This window comes from Galeopterus variegatus, unplaced genomic scaffold (assembly GCF_000696425.1).
Source record: "Galeopterus variegatus unplaced genomic scaffold, G_variegatus-3.0.2 Scaffold73, whole genome shotgun sequence".
In the NCBI taxonomy this organism is placed as follows: domain Eukaryota; kingdom Metazoa; phylum Chordata; class Mammalia; order Dermoptera; family Cynocephalidae; genus Galeopterus; species Galeopterus variegatus.
Genome location: NW_007726184.1, coordinates 404405 through 428272, shown reverse-complemented (window position 1 = coordinate 428272; position 23868 = coordinate 404405). Strand labels below are relative to the sequence as shown.

General features: G+C 52.1%; 1 protein-coding gene across 1 annotated transcript in view; it reads right to left on the bottom strand.

The window, feature by feature from the left end:
• The window catches only part of MICAL3 (microtubule associated monooxygenase, calponin and LIM domain containing 3), a 200002-nt gene that overhangs the window by 3160 nt on the left and 172974 nt on the right, over nucleotides 1–23868 (bottom strand). Inside the window, exons 27-32 of the mRNA XM_008578162.1 lie at nucleotides 22871–23868; nucleotides 22220–22314; nucleotides 16623–16733; nucleotides 15730–15823; nucleotides 236–335; nucleotides 14–87 (exon numbers count right to left, since the gene is read on the bottom strand). Coding sequence (XP_008576384.1) covers nucleotides 14–87; nucleotides 236–335; nucleotides 15730–15823; nucleotides 16623–16733; nucleotides 22220–22314; nucleotides 22871–23868 — 1472 coding nt within the window. The remainder of the gene's footprint in view (nucleotides 1–13; nucleotides 88–235; nucleotides 336–15729; nucleotides 15824–16622; nucleotides 16734–22219; nucleotides 22315–22870) is intronic.

Genomic DNA, 23868 nt, shown 5'->3' with positions numbered 1-23868 from the left:
CCTTCCCACTTACCCTCCACGGCCATGCGCTCCCGGAGCTCCTGCTGCAGGCGGCTCTGCCGGTCCTCCAGCTCCAGTTCCCGGGCGCTGAGGTTGTGGGGAGGGGAAGGAAACAGGCAACAGTGACTTGAAGACCATCCCCTCTACCCCACCCAGCTGGGAAGGGTCTGTGGGCCTGCTGTGACAGGCATGGAGTTGTGTCCCCCTGGTGGGGCCCCAACCTTAGGCCACTCACAAAATCATCAGCTCCGACTCATAGCGCACCATGGCGTTCTTCTCTTGCACCAGCCGGAACCACTCCTGCATCAGCCTGGGATCATCCTTCTTGCCCATGCCTGCCAAGAGAGTGTGTGTCAGGCCCAGGAAGATCTCGTCTGCCCGGCCCAGCCCGTAGGAATCACCACGCTGGGGCAAATGTGCAAAGAGAGCCGAGCAAGACGCTGCCGGAACAAACACTCCCAAGCCAGGCCTCAAGTCTGCCTGCAGCCGTGGGGGCAGGGCGGACAACGGGCCTTTGGTTTAGGCTTGCCCAGGTCTAAGGGAGCCTGTGTGGTCCACCCATCCCCCCAGCCCTGCCTTGCCTGCTGGGAGCCCCAGCCAGGGTGACCTCCCTCCTCACGGACAGGCTCAGACCTCTCCTGCTCTGTGGTTTTCTTTTGGTGCATCTTAAATTGCCTTGCCCTCTCCCTTCTTCCCTCTATTTAATATTCATTTGGCACTTGCGGTGTGCTAGGTCTCCTCTAAGGAGTCCAGTCTAATAAATGAGGCGAATGTACATCTAGGAACCACACTTGTCTCGTCCGGCTCTCCCTTGGCTGCCACCTGCGCTGGGGCCAGCGGTGCTGCTGCCTCAGCATCTCTCCATGTCCTGACCAGGAAGGCACCTCTTCTCCACGGGGGCACATCAGACTTCCTGACGCCCTCCCGACGAGCCCTGAGTGGTCTACACAGCCACCCTAGGATGACTGTCAGGCTTTCCACCAATGGCAAACCCCGAGACTGAAGAGGGGGCCCGCTCCCTGCTCTGATCCAATCCTGGCAGCACTGTCTCAGCTGGCACCGGCCTGCTAACCAGGCTGCCCTGAACCACACACCTCTGACCCGCTGGGTCAACTTCAGCAGGAGGATGGAAGAATTTTCCAAGGAATCTTGGGACAGAAGAACCCAAGGAAGGAAACAAACTTTTTCCTTGGAGCACAAAGAATGGCAAGTGTGTGGCCCTGCCTAAGAGATGGACTATGTCAGTGGCTCTTCAATATTTTTTGGATTCAAACTGTATCAAAATCTCACGAATGCTAGGGCCTCTCTTCCTAGAAAAATGCTTATGTACATACAGCAAGCAATTTTATACACAATTTCAGGTGCTCATGGGCTTCCTGAAGTCCACCCACGGCCCTCAGGTTAAGAGGCACTGGACTGAGGAATCTCTCAAAATCCCTTCCATGTTCTGAGTCACTTGCTGGATGTTCTAGCCCCATGAAGACAGGCCCCAGTGGAGGACACCCCGCTCTGCACTCGCTGCTCCCTGCATGCTCTGCCTGGACTGTCCTGCAACTATTCAAGACAAATCTCTTCCTGCGGTGGTGTCTGCTTGACACATGGGCCTTATCCAGCTAGTCTTTACCCAGTGGCCACACTGCGGAGCAGCAGAAACATATCACGTTTGAGCAGCTGAGGTCAGTGTCTGTGCCATGCCATGTGGCTGCACTCCCCAGGCGGAGTCCTGCCCCTGGGCCCTGTTCTGGAGCATGAAGCCCCCTCCTGGCCTGTTGCGCCTGCTACTCGGAGTGCAGGTCAGAGGGTCTGGGGAGCAAAGTCATCACCCAACCCGATGGTATTGGTTCTCTGGCTTTTAAACCAGCCCACAGGTGAGTTCCAGGCATTCTCCCTGAGCGTCTCTGCACAGTGTGCCCATGTGGCCATGGAGATGGAGCCCTGAGCATGCAGCTGTCCAGTGCGGCAGGCGCTGGCACTGTGGAGTCTCCCCTCCCTCCCACCTCCCCACGTGTCAGGACAGAGTTCTGTGGGGAGGCATGTGAACGCCACCTATTGGCAGAGCTTATTCACAGCCAACGAGCCAGGGGACTTGTTGGGGGTGGGGGTGGGGGGTTTGAAAGTCAAGTGCAAGAGCCACAGGGGGAGTCAGAGGTTAGCAAGGGTTAGTCACGATCACACTCTCCTCCCCTGCCCACATGCCTTTCAATGACAATCTTATCACCACCACAGACTTCAAGTCAGACAAACAAAAACCACACACACACTCAGCAAGACACAGGGAGAAGTCTGCTTTCAGTGGTTGTTTTGGAAAAGAACGCAAGGGCATCTGTGTAGACCAGTCTTTGTAAGGACAGTATTCCTTGACTCCATCAATACAAACAGCTGCTGCACAGGCAGGAGGGTCCTCACCCGTGTTCCTGGCCCCTCTATCTGATGGATTTGAGACTTACAGTCCCCAACCACGACTGGTGGGGCAGCACTGCAGAAGCTCTGCTGCAGCCTGGAAGCCCTGCGCCTGGACGCTCTCTGTCTCCACTCTGTGCCCCGGTCCTCCCCTTAGTCGAAGGGATACTGTACCTCGTAAGAAACTGCCACATACTCAGGACATTTTGTAACAGGGCTTTCAAGTGTCAGAGAAATAAAAATAGTTTGGTTTTGGTTCCCTGTTTGACTAATGTTGCTACAGCCCCTCCAAGGCAGCGGGGATGAGGTTGGTGAGGTTATTACGTTACCTTCCTGGACACAGCAAGGGCAGAAGGAGAGAGGTCTACGCCGTGGAGTCCCGCCACTGGGCTCAACTTCAAAAAGGACCAAACAAGGAAGAGGAGGAGGAAATGGAGAAAGACAAAAAAGGAAGAGGGGAAGAGGAGGAGTTTGGCAGTGGAGAGGCACAGGGAGAAGGTGAAATAAAAAACAAGCAGAGGACAAAAAGTATAAAAAGTGAGAAAAGAACAACAGGAGGAAAAGAAAAAAATACAAGAAATGGAGAAGCAGAAACAAGGGGAACAAAGTCTACAAATGAATTATCCTCTTTTCAGCACGGAAACTGAACAAGAGCAGACCCAGGCATGGGGCAGCAGTCCCTGGTGTGGGCGCGGGCTCGATGAGGGGCGGTGGGGTCCTCCAGCAGACATGCGCACCCTCCACGCCTCGCAGGGGTTCGCTGGCTAAGTGGCTGCTCCTCCTTCCTCTGTTCCTTACTGGGAGGCTGGTGACATTTGATCATGACCATATGGTCACCTTTTGCGTCTTGGGTGCTGGGCTCCCTCCTTAAAAATGCCCAAAGTCCCTGGATAGATTTGCCTACCTCTGTGGAACAGGCTAGTCAATATGTGGCCAACATTATCTAGGCTTGAAGGTAACCACCTGGACTCACCAACCAAACCCTGTGGATATTCTGAGATGCCATCATAGATACATGTGCAAAGGGGTGCAGAGGAGTCTGACACTATCGGGTGGCCGTGTCCACAGAAAGCAACCCTGCGTTTGTGGAGGCAGCACCCCAATCTTGTGATGGGCTTCAGGGCTCTGACCTCTGCAATGCTTTGGATTCCAAGCCAGAACAATTTTGGGAAAACATATACACACAGAAGCAACTTCCTCCAGTCAGTATCGTTAAGCCCCATGTGCCAGGGAGAACTGACCCCCACTTTCCCTCTGACCCTTCCAGCAAGGTCACACTTCAGACCAAAGAGGTGAGTTGACAAGACACGCCCAAACTCAGTAGTGATGCTGGCGAGACTGGTGGATGGGGTGGCTGAGAGAAGACAGTGCAGAGAGATGCCTCTAGGACTGTGGGGAGACCTGATGCCACTCAGGAAGAGGGACGAGTTTAGCAAGGGACCATCACAGAACCACAGGAGCACACACAGGGTGGCAAAGCCTGGGAGACACAGGGCCTCCAACTGCAGTGGGGTACAGAGGGTAGCTTAGGATGAGAACAGGGTTTACAAGTAACTTTGGTTTAGTCAACATCAAGGACCAAGCAGATGAACCACTCACTGATCGAGGCCATTCTATTTTGCAATTGAATAAACACAGGTGGCACATTTTCTGTTTCAAGACTTGCCAGTGTTCTGCACAGAGAACCTGATACAACTTCAAAACTAAAGCCAGAGATGGAGAACGTGTGTGTAGCTCCTTGGTTTGACAGTACGCAGTCGGGGTCGGGGCTCCGGATGCCTGGATAAACCCCACTAGACAGAACACAGTGAGGGAAGGGAGCCACACTGCACGCGAGCAGGCCACAGTGCTGGGCGTAACAGCACCATGCCATAGCAGGGGCAGTGCCTCGGGGCACAACCAGCACACATCCAAGATGAGAAAGCAGGTGTCTACGTGTTTATAGGAGATGTGTTTCTACTTTCTGACATCGCAAAATACAGCTTTTAGCTCCTTCTATGTAGAAACATCCTCATTCACCCTTTCTAATACAGAAGACAATATGAGATAGCAGAACACTGAGAACAGAAATTAGGAAATGACATGAGGAAAAAGGCATTCTCACAGGACAGGCAGAGGCAGGCTGCGGGGCTGGCGGGGCCGTGCTCTGAAAGGGGCTGGGCAGGCTGCACCATGCGTGGTTATGACTCTTTCTCAGACCGTCCTCTGTGCTCCAAGATTTCCATAATGAACATATCTACTTTTATAATCAGGAACAACACCCAATAAATATTATTTTAAAAAGAGAAAATGAAGGGCAAACCCAATCAAACAAGGGGAGTGTCACTAGACACTAGAATCTGATGTGAGCCCGTGCAGGAGGCACGGAGCACTGGCTTTAAGTAATCTCTTTGCCTTCTATGGAGATGTGAGAAACAGATGGGATTTGGTTCACTGGTTCTAAGGGCGAAGAGTCATCAAGATTATGGCAGATAGAAGCTTCTGGTTTTTTATGTACTAGGGTAACAGGTTTCTGTCTCTTTCAGTGGGCACCACATTTATTACTTCGGATCATTTCTGCATCCTCTGGACATCATTTCTGAGCAGCCCAGAATTACCAGCGGGCCAGGGGCTCCGCCTGGCCACTCTGCTGCCTCGACACTCTGTAGGCTCACCCAGTCCATTTTTGTCTCGTCAGTATACCGCCTCTATTTCTCTGAAGCAGCACTTTCTTTTGAAATGTGACCACCATCGGCTCTCGGGCACCCCTCAGCCTGGCATCTGGGGCAGATGACGCACGTTTCAGTGTCCGCCAGTGTGATGCATGAAGTAAGCACAGATGGTGCTTTCTGGTTCCAAATACATGCGTGTGTTATTTCACTTCATCCTTCCACCGGCCTGGGGTGGCGGCCTGGATGGGCATCAGCAGCCCCATTTCCAAATGAGATCTGAGGCTCAAAGAAGTTAAATGCGGCAGAACCTAGACTAACCCTCGGATCAGCCTTTCCTATTCTGAACTAAGAGCTAGCCCTCTTCAAAGGGCCAACCCAGGCTCTAGGCAAATCTAATAAAGGCTGGCTACAGAAGCAGCTCAGGGAGGAGGAGCCACATGCAGACCCTAAGCATAATGCCAGCCCTGGAAGGCAGGCACCTGCCCCTTCCTCCCCAGGCTTCGAAGAGCCCAGAGAGGATTCCGAACTTGGCTGGGACACCCTGGAGGCAGGACCTGGTCCAGGCCTTGTCCTCTCATGCCAGGAGTCCTCTCCACACCAGCACCTTGCCCTTGACCTGCTCGGACACTTCACTACAGGCCCTGCCCCCAGGCCTGGCCAGGGCCCAGTCAGCGGTGGAATGGTTGGTGGGGGGGTGGGGTGGGGGTAGAAAAAATGGACAAGCCTACAGCAAGTCCCCACTCTTTGTGCTTGTTCTTGCTATATTTCTATCTTTCCCTACCTCCTCATAAAGGCTTTGTCCATGACACCCACCCCACAACACCACATCCTCCCCTCCTACCCTTATCAGCTAACTGAATGAAATGGCTGGATAGCCGTAAAAAATAAACAAGCAAACAAACCAGCCCTCAAGACTCTGAGCTTGGAAGTTCAACCGAAGTGCAGACGAAAACTACTTCAGTTCTTCTGGTGCTCTGAGTTCCGGGAGCCCTAGCCCTGAGACTGAGAAGCAGAGAAGGACTGGTGCCTTTCCCACAGGAAGAGGGGATGTGGTTATGAAGCCTGGAGGGACCAAGACAAAGGCCCAGGCCTACGCACAGCCCGTTGGCCACCAGGGACAACACTGCGGTGATGGGAGTTGGCTTGAGGCTCAGTATTTCTAAATCAATCATTCAGTTCTGCCCACTGGCTTCTACGCTGATGCTGATATAAAGAACAATTAGAAATACCTAAAGGATTATGGGCTTACTTTATGGACAATGTGAGAGACAAATAATTTATATGAGAAATGTTTACTAAGTATTTCCAATGTGCCAGGCACACGCTAGCCACGTATCAGCCTGTTTTAACAGCCAAAGCAGGAAACAGTTTCTGGTTGGAAACGAAAAATGAGGGCAGCTGTGGCAGGAGGCAAGGTGGTGGCCAGTCACCAGGATTCCTGAACACAAAGAAAGAGGTGACCAGGGAGCTGGTCTGGAGCTGACACCAGCCCTGGGGTATGCCTCATTTTGGTATCTGCTTCTGCTTGTATGTAGGTTCCCAGCTCCCCCTGGGTAGGCAAAGGTGCCATCACCAGAGACTTCAAGCTGGAGGGGTCACCTCTACAGCTAGTGCCTGGTGGGCCACGGGGAATGGCCTGCTTGGGGGACATCTAGATCCCAGAAGTCCCAGCCTGGCATGCCGCACTGCCCAGGAAACATGCATGGGTTAGGTCCTGGAGTGTCACCAGCCTAGTGCTATAGAGACATCATGAGAAAAATGGGCTTTTAATGAGCTGAGCCTCCGTTTATAACTGCATTTCTATGTGAAAATACAGCATTCCAAACAATGAGCCAGCAAACATTACAGAAATCACCATTTCGCAGGCTAGAAATTGGCCCTGCACATCTGTCCTTTGTTGTGCTGCGGCTCTGTGACGTATGCAGGTGAGACCACATCCCTCTCAGCGATACTTCCGGAAAATCCTGCATGTTCAGAGATTCTTTTTGGTTTTGACTTCTTCTTGTCCTCTGAACACCACACTCCGAGGTGCTGGGGACAGGAAAGAGGTGTGCTTATCTCTCTGCTGCATTTTGAGGTTCTACTTCCTGCCACTCCGTGCAGCTCGTCTTGCCTGGAGTGGACTCGCCTCTCACACTTGTTTTCGCAGTGATGTCTCTATAATTTACTGGTAAGTAACCCAGTGTCGGAGCAATACTTTTTATCCAATTCCTGATGCAGACACCACAGAGTTTTTGTTGACCTTTTCCTAAGAACACTAGGGGCATTACCTCTGATGCCCCTGCTCAATCTACCAGATTAAATTTGTAGAAAGCAATGTGCCAGGGTGGGGAGCATTTCTTGGTGGTTCAGGTGTAAGAATGGGGTTTTCATTGATTTTCCCTTCTGTTTTCTTCAGGTTATGTAGTCTGAAGCAAGGGAAGGCTGACCAGACATTTTGTTGACTAAGATTACCCTCAACTCTTCTGACCCCCAGCCCAGGAAGTCTGTTTGGTTTAGTACCAATGCTGTGGCCCTAGCATGAGGCAGGCCTTCGCACTGCAAGGCTGAGGTCCAGTCTAAAACCCACGTGCAAGCACTGCTGTCCTAACAGGGAATCAAGTCAGCTGGTTTGTGATGCTGTGGGGTGGTGAGCAGGCCCCAGGCTACACACAGGACAGGCTGGGGAGACGCCTTGTTTTTTTTTTTTTTTTTTTTTTTTTTTTTTTTTTTTTTTTTTTTTTTTTTTCGTGTCCGGCAACGGATTGCAACCCTCAGTGTCGCGTCCGTACCGGACCGGACTGGCAACGGGATCGCAACCCTCGGTGTTGCGCCCGCACCTCGCTCACCCAGTGAGCGGGAACCGGTCCGTATGTGGGATCCAACCCCTCGGCGGGAGCGCCGCCTCCACGCTCCCAACCGGCGCACTGTAGCAGTGCGCCACCGGGCCGGCCCTTGTTTTATAAAAGCTTAGTGCAGAATAAATATCTAGCTAGACTGGGGTAACAAACAAAGGCAAAAAATAAAAAAATGCATGTAAAATTGAGATCCAAACACGTATATGCGCACATGTGCACCCGCACACACAGAGGAATGCTGGGAAACCTCGAAGATTTCAAAGTTCCTGAGCAAAACCAGAGCTGCACTAATGCTCAGTCTGAGCAGACAAGCTGGAAATGTACCAACATTGAGTCGCGGGAAGCAAACAGAACCGGAGGACAGCCATCAGCAGGGCGGGGCGCGGCAGGCTGTGCAGACGTCCCTGCGCCTCCCTGCCCCTGTGACAATGAAAGCTCACTTTCTAGTACTTCACGCTACATTTCAAAACCTTTCATGTACTCTCAGTTTCCCTTGATACACACAGCAAGGAGTGAAGTGCCTGGAAACCAGAAATTAGGTGCGTATCCATTGTTCATCTGAAGTTTTTCTGAAGAGACGTGGTTTTTCTCCAGATTCCCATCATCTAGCTATTGCAGTGACACAAATGGACTGGGCCTGGGGAGGAAGATGGCAGGGGCACTCCACTTGGGGATCCTTCCTCTGTGGCTCAAGGGTCATTATGGGTCCTTTAAATGACTTCTTTTGAAATCACAAGGTCCAGCAACGTGAGGAAGGGAAATCTTTATCTATACTCCATGGCTCAAAAAAAGACTTTTAATAAAGGTTTGGAGCCTTTAAATAGTGAGCTGAGGCCATCGCAAGGCCCCACTGTGGCAATCCAGCATCAGGGGCAGGGCTACAGGCAGGCTGAGGAGGCTGCGCTGCTCTGGTGAGACGTGGAACCCCCAAAAGATGAGTGCTCTGGGGCTCTGTTTTGCCCACGTGAGAAAATCAGGCGGTGGCTCAGAAATGGGGCTTCTGCGTGGCCCTTCTGGGATGAAGAGTAGAGGAGCAACCAGGTCCTACTTTTCAGACTTTTGCCCCCAAATAATGAGTGAAATCTCAGCACAAACTGAACAGGGACCTAACTCTGGCACCTATGTCTTCCTCCTGGGGACCCTTGCTCAGAAAGGAGTGTGTGTTCATGCTCCGAGTCACGGCAGGAGCAGCTCCATGTGGCCAGCAGCGCCCATGAGAGAAGTCTCACCCTCACATGAAAATCATGACCGGCCAGCAAAGAGAAGCGAGCAGCTGATGGGAATTGGGTAGCGGAGTCACAAGTGTCCGAGGGGAGGCATTTCACAATTCAGAAGGCATGCCGAGTTTCCTTTTCTACGTATTTCATGTCCACCTGGACTTTGTTGGAATTCTAAATCCAAAAAGCCAGGAGCTGGAGCCCAGGGACAACCAAGTGGAACAGCCCATGACACGCTCTCACTTGGGTCCGGTGAGGGCACTGAGGGCATGTCTTAGGTGGTCAGTTGGCAGCTGTGTCCTGAGCAGGCAGGGGAGGGCAGGTATAACTGTAAGACATGGACAGCTCCTTCCAGGAGGTTTTGAATTTAAAAAACCTTTTCAAACATTGAGATTCATTTAGAGTTGCCATAAGCATTCCCTAGGAGTGTTAGGGGGAGGCGGGAAAGGAGTGAAGGGCATTAGACAGGGGATGGGATTTGTTAATTAGAACGCAAGCACCGGCCCTTTTACAGCACCGATGGCCATGAGCGTGGAAGTCTCTGAACACACAAGCTCTGGGGCACTGAAGGAGTCTCCAGAGGGCTGGGACCCGTGGGAGTGTGGGACTGGAGAACATGCAGAGCAGAGGCCAGCACCCATCCAACTCAGCCACCTCGGCCAAGAACCCACCTCTCACCAGTGGAGGAACTCCAAGGACACGGCGCTGGCTTGCAGTAGGAAGCAGAGTCATGGCTTTGGTTTTTAAATGAATGGGCCAAAAGTGACTCTTGTAAAAGGACGGAGTTAGGGTAAAAAACGCAGGAGATACCTTTGCTACTGCTTCTGTATTAAGACTACTTCTGTGCAGGGAGACTCCCAAGGGATACAAAGAGATCCTGACCAACCAAGAACACAGGAACACCAAGAAAGTGCCAGAGAACCCTGGTTAACCTAAGTATCAACTGCTTGGCACTTCTCTTGACACAGTGGCAGCTGTCCAGGAGAAAAATGTCCTGAAGTCTAGAAACGAGACTCACGGCTCGGGCACTTCTCTAAGCTAATACAAATGGTGAGCTTCATACAGCCTGACGTCAACCACACAGAATTCCTTTAAGCTAGTGGTTCTCCTACTTTAGAGGGCATCGGAATCAGCTGTTAAAACACAGATAACCAGGCCTCACCTCTAGAGTGTCTGATTCAGAAGGTGTGGGGGAGGCCTGGGAACTTTCATTCTAAAGAGTTCCTGGGCAGTGCTGCCAGGCACTGCCCACACTTGAGAGCCACCACCTTAGGCATCCCTCCCATCTTCACGGAAGAATGCAGAGCAAGGCCTGGGACCGAGTGAGGATGGGCGGCCTCATGGCATCTGCCAACGTGGCTTCAAGTTTGGTAGCAGTGAAGCTGCCCCCATGCCGTGGATCTGTGAGGGGAATGTGAGCTCACCCTAATGAGAACGGCTGGGGCTGAGTTCTTCACGTTTGCTTCTTGCATGTGGTTGGCAGTGAGCTTCCTATGGATGTGAGGAATGACACTTGGGGCAATGGTTGCACTGCAGTGAGTGTGTGTGTGTGTGTGTGAGTGTGAGAGTGTGTGTGTGTGTGTGTGTGTGTTGCTGTACTGCTGCCAAATAGTGTTAGGGGGACCAGGATGCAGATGCAAGGCTCATGGGGTGCAGTAGGTGGAGTTCTACTATAAAAAATTAAAATAACCCCGTGCAGCAAAAGCTATCTCAAATCTTTCTCTGGAGCGTCCACAGAGAGGAGAGGGTCAAGCATGCTACTCCATTTGAGCTGGAAAAGGGTCTGTGCTTTTGCCATGTGGTTATTGGGTTGATTTCTCTGTGTTGTTTGTGAGCAGGGACTGGGGACAGTGGGTAGGGAGAGTGTCAGCGGGGTTAGTGTCAGCAACAGATGCTGCCATACATACCACCCAGATGCAAGTCGATGAGGTCACTGTAATAAGACTCTCCCCAATAGTCTACAACAAGGAATTGGTGAAGAGAGAGTTATTCAATCAGATAACCCTCCTGTCCCCCCATACCCAAAGCAATCAGTGACATGCAGCCTAAGAAACCCACAGAGATACAGCAAGAGGGCAAAAAGAAGCAGCTGGGGAGCGTGCATCATGTGTCCACGCATGTGCTGGATCTGTTCACCTTGTGCTGTAGGGGGGGGGACCAAGTAAAAACCCCTGATGACGAAGTTGACAGCCAGCATCAATGATTCCTCTTTCTACCTCGGATCTGTTAGCACAGAAGGCTTTGGCTTTGTTGGGAGCTCTGATCCTGCTGGGAGGGAGCCTTTTCTTACTAAGAAGTCTTAAGAAAGTTCCAGGGCACATCAGGGGCTACTTACTCCCTCAGTCACTAAATTATCAGAAGCCACAGGTTGAGGGATGGAGGCAAGATGTAACCATCCTGAAAAAGCTCTGCAAGGACAACCAACCTCAGGTTTAAATGCAGTCAAAGAAGTTCCAAGAATTCATACCAGTGACCCTGCTGGAGAATGTGCCAAACTCCTTGCAGAACCCCTTATGCTGGATGGGTTTGAAATGAAGGAGATCCTATTTCTTCTGAGCTTTAGGTCTCCAACTTCAGCCAGCCTTCTCCTTGTGACAGGAAATGAGCTGTGACCTATGCGAAGTTCTTACCCTGTGACTACTTGCCCAAAGGCTCTTGGAGGTCTGCTGGCCACTGGCACTCCTTGACTTTCAGCTCCACGTGGCTGCCCAGCCAAGACCTTAGTCCTTCACGCCTGAGATGCAAAGATTGGGCCCTGCTGAGGGGCTGAGCTCGGGTGGGCAGGCCTTATCTCCCCAGAAACAAAAACCGGCAGAGCACAACAAAATTGGCTGCTACTGTGTTATTCTTCTTCCAAACCTCACAATCTGAATGCTGATCCTGGCAGGCTTTTGTTCACAGGAGGCTTCCCCCTTCAAGAACAAACACTCAGAAAGTAGAAAGCAATCCTGCTATGGCTTCTGACCCATGCTCAAGGCTGATCCCACGGTTTTAAGTTTGAATCAGGGTTCCAGCAACACAAAAGGCTTCCCAGATATCCCTGGACCAGAAATCATCTAAGTCTTGGTCTTTCCCTGGGCTCTAAGGCTTCACAATTAATCCTTCTGGTCTGTTAGGTAAACTGAGATGAACAGAACGGCAGGCTCATATCAGACCTCTCCTTCGGAAGGGCAGCTTGGCTGACAAAGTCTGACCCCCTCAGACAGCGACGGAAGCTTGAGACCAGCAAGCGAGACAGAATGGCATGTTCCAGCCAGTTCAGGACAGCCCTCAGGGAGGGGCTGGCTAGCACTGCTGGATGACCCCAGATTGCCACGCTCAGCTGAGGCTCCCCTTTCAGGGCTCAGCCAGTGCAGCGAGACGAAAGAGACATGGAGTGCAGAGGTGGAGAGAATGGAGCAGCCAGGGTGCACATGTTGGCTTCAGCGACGGTATCTGCCAGGTAGGAGCGGGGCCACTGGGAATCCTGACATCAGACCAGCCTTGGAAGTGACGTATTGAAATCGGAAAAGGAAAATAATGTACTTGGAAATACAGTCTCATGGTGGGAGCCACTATGTCCTGAGAATTTCTCAAATGCATCATGGGGAAATATCCCCCACAGCTACCACAGCTCACCCTTAAAAACAGAGCAGACACATCTTCAGACAGAGACATTTTGGTGAAGCCTTGCCTGAAGGAAGGAGTCTGGACTAGGACAGTGGTTTTCAAACTGTGGGAACCCAGGGTTCTTCAGAAGGCACTCCAGGGGTCTCCCAAATACCTGATTTACAGATACTGTTAACTCTTTTAAAAAGTTATATAAGACCTGCCACATTCAAATATTTTATATGCCAACTTTTAACGCACCGAAGGACATCAACACATTAATTTGTGCTGTCAGGAAAACTTGCTTTTGTGGGGCCCTCAGTATCAAGTTCCAAACTCCCTGTAAATGTGTTAATGAAGAGGAAATTAAATTAATTAATTAGCATATCCACTTAAATTCTGGCCTGCAAGCAGAGTGTACATGTGCCGTTGTTGAGGGAACGTCCGAGAGCCACAGATGGTGAGGTGCCCGCCGCTCATGGCAAGCTCCTGTCGGCATGGTCCTTTAGATGGGTAATATGGCATATCACCATATCATAGCACAGGTTGCTTTTTTGTTTACTCTGTATTTGGGAGTTTCTTGTCTGAGGTTTGTTCTTTATAAGGATTATAAACTGCTGCTTCATTTGTTAGTTATTCGATTGTGAAAAAAATGCTATCGCTCCAGCGCTACACTTCCAACATCTGTGTCGCTGAAACTGCAGACATCCTGAGATTTCTACATAAGCTGTTAAAAAAAACTGTAACCATTTATAGCAACTACCTCTGTGTATTGGGATGTACTCAACACTGTGCCCCAGGAACGAACTGGATGCTGAGGCTTATTAACATCTGCAGCTGTCTACTATAATCTGTACTTTCAAATTTGTGTTAACATTTTACAGTAATTCTTTTTTATTTTAAACTTGAACTTGTAATTTTGTAAAAAGGGTTCTGCTGCTAAAAAGCAAATTTAAAAACCACTGACAGATGAATTTGTGTTACATATGCTTATAAAAATTATCTAAACAACTAGAAAGAAGAATTTTGGCAAAATCCTATGCCAATCTTCCATGGTAGTTACTTTCTAGCCTTTTGGCGGCAGCTTGAATGACACACCCTGTTCTAGAGGTGTTGAAGCACTGTCTTAGACTCCAGCCGCACGGCGGCCCACAGGGCTCGAGTGCTTTACAGAAAACATCACTCCAGTGGCCACCCCCTGAACCTGAGAACTTCCTCCTCCTTAACCATGAAACACAGATGTACATGCCTGCTGGGTTATGCTGATGATGTGCTGAGAGGCCTGTCCATCGTTTCCTTCTTGGAAGTAGTAAGGAGGAGGATAAGAAAGATAAGGAGGAGGAGAACGGGCCCAGACTCCCTCCTGATATCTTCTGCAGGAAGAGAAAAGCCAAAAGGGCAGGGCCCTGGGGTCCAGATGGAGCCAGGCCCAGGGCATCTCCAGTGGGTTGGGGGTCAGGCGTAACAGAGAAGGCCATGTTAGAACCTGCTGGGCAGGGAAAGCAGGGCCCACTGGATGGTGGGGATGTCACAGGTTCACTGGGAAGCCTGGGACCCTTTGAGGTGAACCCAAATTTCCACTGATTGACACGGGAGTCAGCCAGTTTGCCTTGAAGTAAGACATCCTCTTGGCTTACCAGTTGCTAAGTGGTTCAAATGTTTGCATTTCCTTGGGTGGCTTGGGCTTTGAGCATTAAATCCAACATCGGGTGAGGCACAGACCAAGAGATCCACGTCATCTTCCTCCCTCATCCCATCTTTTTACTGAAGGTCATCACTGAGTCACTGATTTCTAGGCCTTAAAGGGCCTGGAAAAGGAGAGCTACTTCTATGCCTGACCCCCTACTACCCCCCACGTGAACTTCAGTCTTACAGAACCACAGGGATCCGTCCCGACGTCAGGCACACACCATAAGGTCAGCTTTCAGCCGATTTTCCAGCAAGACCGGATGGCAGCAGCTGACTGTGCTCCTGGCTGCCTCTTACTGGTTCTCCTTCAGTTTCACCGCCTGTGGCCAGTGCCCCACCCCACTCCTCTCTGCCCCACCAGAGTCAGGCAGTAAAAAAGAGGCCACCACCTTTCCTCATCCTTAGCCTTGCAATTAGAATGCTGAACCTGTAGGCCTCATGCTCTCTTTAAGAGGTGGAGGTTTCGCCATCCAGACACTGGACCGAGACTCGTGGGCACTTGAGAAAGCAGAGATCATTCCCTCTAGGCCTCAGCCTGGGGCTGGCCAGGTGCATTCATGGCCCTGAACCAATAGGACTTCCTGGGTCTTTGGGCCAGAGCTGACTCAGTGGCTCCTTGGCTTCTCTGCACCTAGCCTTGCTGCACTCAAACCCACAGGTTCCTCAGGTGGGACAGTGGGTGTGACCCTACTGCGCCCTAAGCTCTTCCCTGACGGGGCAGTATCATCAGCCGCATGGCCTGCGCTGCCACTTGCCAGTGTCTGCTCGTGCTGGCTCCTCACAGCCCCCACACTCTCCAGCCCTGCCCTGAGTGAGGGCCTTCAGTGGACACAGCACCTAGGCCTGCCCCAGGAGCTCCCCTAAGGGGATGGAGGGTGCTGGGCCCGAGACCTCAGGTGCTCACTACAGCTTGGGCAGGGGGTGGCCTGTGGGGAGCAGGCTGGAACCTGCTCAGTGCAGTTCTGTGATGGTTCCTTGTGCAGTCTCCCTCGTTCCCAGGCGTTTTCTCCCAGAGAAAACGACGGGGTGGGAAAGGAGGAGGAGGAGAAGCCCGGTGCATGCCCTCAACAGGTGGCGTGGACTGAGGCTTCATTCTACAGGGAAATGGCACGCTGTACGATGGGGCTGAGGAGCAGGTGCGGACCACAGGGCTGCCCCAAATACAAGTGCTTTTCTTTCCTTTTGCTTAACAGGAAGCCCCAAATCTCAGAGATGAAGGGACCCAGAAAATCCTGCTGGAAAAGGAGCTGAATTCCACCTGAGGTGGTGCGAAACTAACCTACCATGGTGGGGAGGAAGGGCTTTCCTTCAGGAACAAAGCTCCTCACACACGAGCCCAGACAGTACCTGCTTCTCCACGGAGCGCCTTCTCCACGGCCACACCTCGCTCCTCCAGCTGCCGCTGCTTCTCCTCCACCTGCTCCAGCTGCCGCTGGATAATCTACCCAAAAATACACAGTGTAAACACCCAGCTCTCTCTCCTATCTCCAGCTTTCAAGAGGAAAACTAAACTGCACAAACACAAAATGGTAGAAAAATAAATGTAAAAATGCCGGGAAAGGCTCCAGTCCGTGGGCACTATACTCAGAGCACGGTGCCAAGGCTGCATCTGAAGTCCCCAGGCCTGCTGCTTGTGCAGGCTCCAAGCCTCTGGGAGCAAGCACCAAGGTGTGCGGGGCAGTTCATGTCATGACCAGCCCCTGCCCAGAGCAGCTCAGGACAGTGAGCAGATGTGAACTCCCACAGGAAGGATTTAAGCACTATAACCTCAGACCTCTCCTAGGGCAAGACTGCTAAACCACTAGAAGAGGTTCTTGGAGAGTACAATGGAAGTCTTGTCTCTACAAATTAAAAATTATAGAGAAATCTAGAATGGTCTAGGATCTGAGGCCTGAAGGCAGGGGATGACTGGAGGGCAGCTCCGACCTCTTCCCACAAAAGCCCAGGCCCTTTGGAGGCCAACTGCCAGACTCCTGACCACAGTTCTCACAACCAAACCAGTTGACTTCACAAAGATCACTTGAAACCAAGGAATTTAGGGAACATGAAACTTGGCTCCCCCTTTTTTACCAACAGCTCCACAAGCGGGTCCCTTGCAGCAGCCTCAGGCAGGGGCACCGTGGGGTTGTCATCATGGACAGCAGGTGCCTGCCTAGCTCTGCCCCTCCTTCCCCTTCCCCGGATGTGCTGCTGCTGGGTTCCCTCTGTGTGTGCAGTGGCCCCACCCTCTGTGGTGTCACCTGGGCTCGGTGCAGCCGCTTGAGCTCCTCTTGCTTGGCCTGCCTCCGAGCTGCCTTCTGCACGCGCCGGGTCAGCTTGGCATTCAGTTCCTCCTCTGTGTAGGTTCTTGGCTGGAGAGAACAAGAGAGATATCTCAGGCAGGTGCATGCAGGCCTGCAATGGGTTTGGGTGGCGAGCTAGCAGAGGCACAGAGAAGACTGTCCCCTAAGTTGGAGCTGGTGCCCGACAGACAAGCCACCCCCTGCTGAGCACTGGCAGCACAGACGGGCACGAGATGTGCAGCTCAGCCAAGGACCTCCCAGCCACTCATTCCTACTAGAGCCCTAAATGCCACAGGGCACACCTAAAGATCCACAGGACAAGACGTTTCTCCTCAGTGACAAGAAGAGAAGGCTGAGTGGGGACATATGCTCCTTTCTCACTGACATCACTTGTTTCCTATGTAAGGATGTGCATTCTTCCTAAGACTTCGTGGGGGTAAAAATATTGGTAAAATGTTTCTCCAGGCCTCCTGCTTCTAGGAGGCCTACAGGGAAAGGAAAAGGAAAACAATCATGACCTTTTTATTTTCTTGTTTGGTATCAAAAGCCACTTTCTTCAGATGAGTGGTGATCATAACGTTTTTTAAAAAGTAACATCTGAGGGCCGGCCCAGTGGCACACTGGAGAGTGCGCCGCTTGGGAGCGCGGCGGTGCTCCTGCCGAGGGTTCGGATCCCATGTGGAGAACAGTTCCCGCTCACCGGCTGAGCGTGGTGCGGGCGCGACACCGAGGGTTGCAGTCCCGTTGCCGGTCAGTAAAAAAAAATACAAAAAAAAAAAAAAAAGAAAAAAAAGTAACATCTGAAATACAGCAAGTGGAGCTGCTTCTGTTTCAAGTCAAACTAACCACTACAGTCTGAAGAAGGAGCTAGGAGGCGAGCCGGGACCGACGCTGTGGGCTGCGGAGGCCACCACCAGCTGCTGAGGGGAGTGCCCAAGCCCCCTGCAGATGTAGGCGTGCAGGGCTCGGGGAGTATTGGGTGCTTTGAATGAACACCGTGTAATCCCAGAGAAGCAGAGGTTGGGGGGGTTTGTCTTTATTCATAAGACCCTCTCTTGCCTCTAAGAATGCAGAACAAGGAGGCTTTTACAGACGTGGCAGGAGACTTCCAAATTCAACTGAGGGGAATGTACTCAAAATCTCTTAGAGCTCAAATGCCAGCAGAGGGTCAAGTGATGAGGCCAGGGCAGTCATGAAGGATCGCCAGTGGCATTTCAGTGTCTTGGCCGTTGCACTGTGCAGATCACAGAGTGGAGGGCTGGTGGGCTCCCCATCTGTGGTGCCAGTCCTGCAGGGGCTGCTCTGTTACCCCTCTGGGCACCTGGGGGCAAAATGACCATATGTGCTCCAGCCAGTGAAGAGCAGGTGTCTCATCCTCCTTGTCTCAATGACACAGCTAAAGAAAGTCCTGCTGCTGTGTCTGCTACAGCTCATGCACATCTGCAGTTAGTGAGGATGCGGCTGGAGGGCCGGGCGGGCTGCTGGGGTTAATCACAGACAGGCATGCAGCAGGGACCAGCCAGTGGGACGAGACACTACCTTGGATGCACATGATCTCCCGAATGCCAAGGCGTGTGGTACAGAAATCGACTTTTAAGGGGATGGCAATGGAAAACAAAACAGAATAGTAATAATAATAATAATGATTAAAAAACTAAAAATAGAACAGAGAAATGTAGCAAAATCAGTCAGAGTTTAAAATAAACACATAAGACTTAAAACACACACTTATTTTTCACAGTATTACACAGGACTGCACACGGAGGAACCTGGGTGTAAGGACCCCAGCAACGGCATCTTAGGGAACCCGTTTTGAATAAGGCCGGGGTTCACTTTTCTACTGACTGAGGAGACACAGCTTCTTCCTCACCATCCCCAAATCTTCTCATCGCTTGCTCTACCTGTGTTTAAGTTAAAACCGTTGAATATACGAGTATAGACGCTCTCTCCCCTTAGTCACCTGTTTGCTATGGAAATTTAGACACCTCTTCCCGCTGGAAGCTCAGGGGTGACTGATGGAGGGCTGGTGGGGGGAGGTTTCTGTTGTCAGAGACAGACACAGGCACAGAGCAAAACTGAGCATCGTATCTAACATTCTCTCCTAAAGGCTCTCTCCTGACCGTGGTCCTGGACAGGGCCACAGGGGTTCAGTGTGCCACCCAGCTGCCCTGGGACAGGGGATGGGGGCCTTTCTTTCTATACACGGTGACGGGAAACCGAAACAGCATCAACAACTGCTCTCCACCAACGTGTCTTGGGTGTGGTGCTGACCTCTTCCCGCTCCACCAAGCCTGGAGCACAGCGGCTCAGAGTGTCCAGGGAGTGGCAGGCTTGCTCTTCTGGTCTCCTGCCAGCCATATTCAACAAGAGAGGGGAGGGGATGCAAGGTGGGCTGGTCCACAGGACAGGGGGTTCTGAGGGCCTCGGGATGGACAGCAGGCCCTGCTGCTGCTCTGCCCATCAGTGGGGACCAACGTCCCACAAGTGGGTCGGCCTGGAGGAGAGCAAGATGCCTCGTCCCACCACGCGCACACACAGCCTGCCTCGGCCTGACTCACCCGGCTACACATCACAGCCAGAGGAAGAACTGCATTGTTAGAAGAAGCCGATTAACAAAAGGAAAGGGCAGACGATTTCCCCAAGCAGCATGTAAAAACTCCACAGGGACTACATGACCACAACCTAAGGAACGTCTTTACCTGTGTCTAAAGTAAAAATTAAAGGCAGCGGGGCAGCAGCCTCCTTCTCCAAATGCACTGATTTCTGGAGCTGGTACCAACTTGGGAGAAGCAGCGCCAGAGAAGGGAGGTCACGATGCATCTCTGGCGTGCCTGAGCACGGGTGTTAGCAAAGGTGGCCGCAGAGGGCCACAGTGGCCAGGAGGTGACTGCTGTATGTAAAGTCACCAGGAAGCAAGGAAAAGAGGTACAGGCAGGTTACTTCTTTCTTGTTGGTAGGGCTACAGATGATTAAAAAAACCCATATTACCTTAATTTTTAATTATTTATAGTAAAACTTTAAATAAAAGTAAGTTATTTTTAGTGTTTTTTTCCCTCTAACAAGACAAAACCCAGGCACGTGTACTGCAGAGCCTGGCCAACGAGAGCAGCTGTCTCCTCCACCTGTGCTGCCACCGTGGCCCCACAGAGGGTCTGGCCTGGGCAGCTGGAGGTTTCCTTTCGAGTCAAGTCTTTCTCACTTTAGGGCCCATTGGTCCCCAAACTTATTCTGAAAAATTCCAAACTTACGGGACAGTTGAAAGAGGAAGACAATGAACAGCTGTATGTATACCTTTCACCTATATTTTTATGCCAAACGTCCATCAAAATGTTATGTATCCATATGTAATCTTTATATATAATCTTTTTCTTCTCTGAATCACCGTAGACATCATGATCCTTCATTCCCCCAAATTTTGGCATGTACTTCCTCAGCACAGAGACATTTTCCTAAATGAGTACAGTACTTTTATCACTTGTAAGGAATTTAACACTGACTTGATATTATGTATTTATACATATTATACAGTCCATGATCAAATTTCCTTATTGTTAAAAAACACTCTTTATGGCTCTTTTTGCTTTGGTTTGTCTTCCTGCTTTAGCTTCTTACAGACACATGGTGCCCTGCTCTCTCTCGGCCTGGCCACGCCACGCCACGGCAGGAGTCAGGTTAGTTCCCGGTACAGCTTTGTCTTTGGGATTTCCCACATGACCTCAGCAGCCATTTCTGCCTGTGTATGGAGCAGCTGGACCACGAAGTCTCCAAGGTGGACGGGAAGAAGCGAGCTCCTTCACTCCTCAGCCTGCTCAGCCCCGGGAGGAGCTGTGGTTGGTGGGTGGTTCTACCAAGATGTTGGCCTTAGCATCACCCGTTTGGGCGCCTGCCACCCAGTACCTTGGCAGGGTGTCTCCTTAATTAATGCAGAAGCAGTGGGGAGATCTGACCACAGTGGCAACCACAGGTGGAAGATTTTGACCAACAAGACACAAACTGGCTGACCATGTGCATGGTCACCAATGAGGCAAAGTGAACCCTGATCCTTATTCTCCTTTCTTCACAGACCCCCTCAGGAACCTCTAAGGCAGCACCTGTCCCCAATATTGGGATGTGTTTAGGGACCCACATGCAAATCCAGAAGCAATTCTCAGTTCAGTACCAATGCTACTGCCTGGGACAGCTCAACAGGCAGTATGTGACAGGAGGCACATCACACCCAGTCCCTCAGAGAGAAAACACAGATTCCAAAACCTCAGCTCGGTGCTGGCCTGGTTGTGATACACAGAAGCTGGCTCCGCAGATAGGGGGAGCAGGAGAAGCCTGGCTTTCCAGACGTCCTTCTAGGAGAGTGGACAGATAAAGAGCTGGACTGGCCAAGGAAGGCCAACACACCAGTAATGAGATGAGAAATAAAATGACCAGCTTTCCCAGGTTTGCAAAGTCATTAGCAGAGGAACTGGATCAGGCTGGGAGGGAAGTGGGAACGGGCTGCAGGAGTCACCTTCACTGAGCGAGCGCATGCACGGCTCAGATCCAGCATGGCCCTCCCTGGCTGCTCTAATGGCCAGCAGTGCCCAGCTCCCTGGAGGTCAGCAGAGAGGGCAGACTCAAGTCCAAGCCCTGAGAAACCCTGCAAAGAAGGTACATGATATTCTGGGAAAATTCCTGTTCAAAAAGGTAGAAGGCAGCTGGGCTGTCTCCCTGGGCAGGAGGGTGAGCAACACCTAGGGGTGGGACGGCGGATGGTGCTTCTGCCCTACTGCTGAGGCCTTACTGGATTTCTGTTCCCATTCTGTCACTGTCTCTGTGACACAGATGCCCCATTAGAACTTTCTCTAGTTCTTCTCCCTCTTCCAACTTCACTAGAGATTGAAACAAATCCGTAAGAGCCCTTGAGAACGAAAAGACTGAACAAGTGTCTAAGGCAGGCTGGTGTCAAAGGACCTCACAGTGAGACCTTTGCTTCTCAGGAGAGCTGAGAAGCCACGTCTTCTCCTGAGCCCGGGGCAGAGAGAAGCCAATTCAGACTTGGCACACACCCAGGTCAGGGTCCTGCACCAGTGCTTTAGCAGCAGAGTCCTCTGGCACTGGTAATCTACCACGCAGTCACATCCTTCAGTGAGGGACTCGGTCTGCTCTACCACCCACACCCTTCACCCGATCCCAGCCTCCACGACACTGGAGCACCAGGAACCCTCCTCCTGTCACTCTGGACACCTGTGCCTCCTACTCCATGTGGGATTTCCAAGAAAAAAGGAATGAATGGACAACGCCAGGCAGCTTTCTAGGGGTAAAATGAAGCTTTAAGCATGAAATGCCTCTGGTCTTCTTCACAATGCCTGAACACAACTAGCTACTCACTAAAAAAGCCCAAGAGGAGACCCCGTTCACATCTCTCTTCTCGGGCCACTGGGCTGTGCTCGTGCTGGAAGGAGGGCACTCACTTTCCACGCTGGCTTTAGACTGGCTTTCCCTCCACCTTGTCAAAGACCAATGGAGCCAGAGGATGAAGTCCTCGGCCCTCCCGAAGCCCCACGCTGACTGGACCTACCCACCTCTCGCTTGGACTTCTGGGAGGACCGCTCGAGGATATCGTCACTGGAGAGGTCGGAGTCCTCTGAGAAGCTCAGCTGGCGCCGGAGCTGCAGCTCTGCAGGGACAGAGAGAAGAGGCAGCGCAAGGACGGTGAGCAGCCCACGCGCCACAGTTGCTCCCATGTCCTCCTTCACGTGAGCAGCCGGGGAGGTCAGGGAAAGAGGCCTGACCTCTTTTCAGTTTAAGTGATTCTCCTCCCACACTGGAGAGCCAGAAGCTTGAGTGCTGGCCCTTGTCTAGGCAGGGGCGGGGCCAGCACTAAGCAGATGACATACATGCAGGACAGCTGCTCAGGGCCTCCAGGCAGGACTGCCCTCTGCCCCACTCAAAACCAGGGGCAATTTGGGGTAATATGGCTATAGGAAGGGTACAAACCTCCAAAGTCTCCCTTGCCCAATTGCAGGTGGGTTTTTAGAATTATTTTATTGAGTAGGAATATGCTCTGTGAACCCCTGGTTCAGTCCCTTCCCTCTGCCCTGCCTGCACAGCACCTAAGAACCCCCAGGGAGCAGCACGTGGAAGGGGCCTTTAGAGAACAGCCTTCTAGCCCCAAGTGGCTAGAAAGTGCAGCCTACATCCTGTCCCACAAGGGCCCCCTGCTGCTGCCACACCTGCTCTCATGATGGGAGATGTCCTGGCCTTGCCGGAGCCGTCCGTGGCACCACTGGAAGGGGTACTGGAGCAGGATTTGTCATCGCCCTTCGTCTTCTTGTCCCTCTTGTACCCGGAGAAGACCGACTTCCACAAGGACCTAGGCTTGGCAGCTGCCTCCTCCAGGAGGTGTGGGCTGGGCTTCTCTGGGGTCCGGCCCTCACCTTTAGACTTCTTCTCCTTCTTATTTCTGCGTGGGGAGAAGAGGGATGACCTCTTCTTGCTCTTTCCACTGGAACCCTCAGAGGAGGTGACAGAACCGTCTGGGCCTCCTGAGTCCGATGGAGGGGAGATGACCTCCTTGCTGGTGGCTTCATGCTTCAGGGCAGGCTCCTTAGAGCCTTTGAGAAATGGGCGTTTGGGGGACTCAGACCCAAGTTCCTTGCCCTGAGAGGGCACCGAGGATGCCTTGCGGGGCCTGGGGGTCCCCACAGCCATCTGCATGCCCTGCATCCTGCTCAGCTGCTTGGCCATGGCGTCCCTCAGCACCTGGCTCTTCACAGACTTCTCCCTGGCCCGCATGCGCTCCTCAGCCAGCTCCTTGGCTTCTGGGGAGACCAAGGGCAGCCCCCTCTTCTGCAGTTGGACCCCACCCTCCAGAGCAGGCAGCCGACCATTCTCCTTGGCCAGAGGTGGCTGGAGGGGTGTCTCAGACCGGAGCCAGCAGGACGGGGGTGTGAAGAATCTCTCCTGCAGACTTGAGTCCTCAGTCCTGTCCTCGTAGGTGTCCTCCACGTCATCAGCAAAGGGGATCTCATCCACACTCTCCACAAAGGACTTCCGCACCTCCTCTCTGGGGGGTTGTGCAGGCTCTCGGGGGGGCCGCATGACCACGGCAGGTGGGGCTGGCGGGACGGCTGAGGCCTTGGGCTCAGCCTCCTTCTGCCTGCTTGGTGGAGGTGGCTTCCTCTGGAGGGTGGCAGGCTCCTCGCCTGGGGGTGGGGGTGGGGGTGGGCTG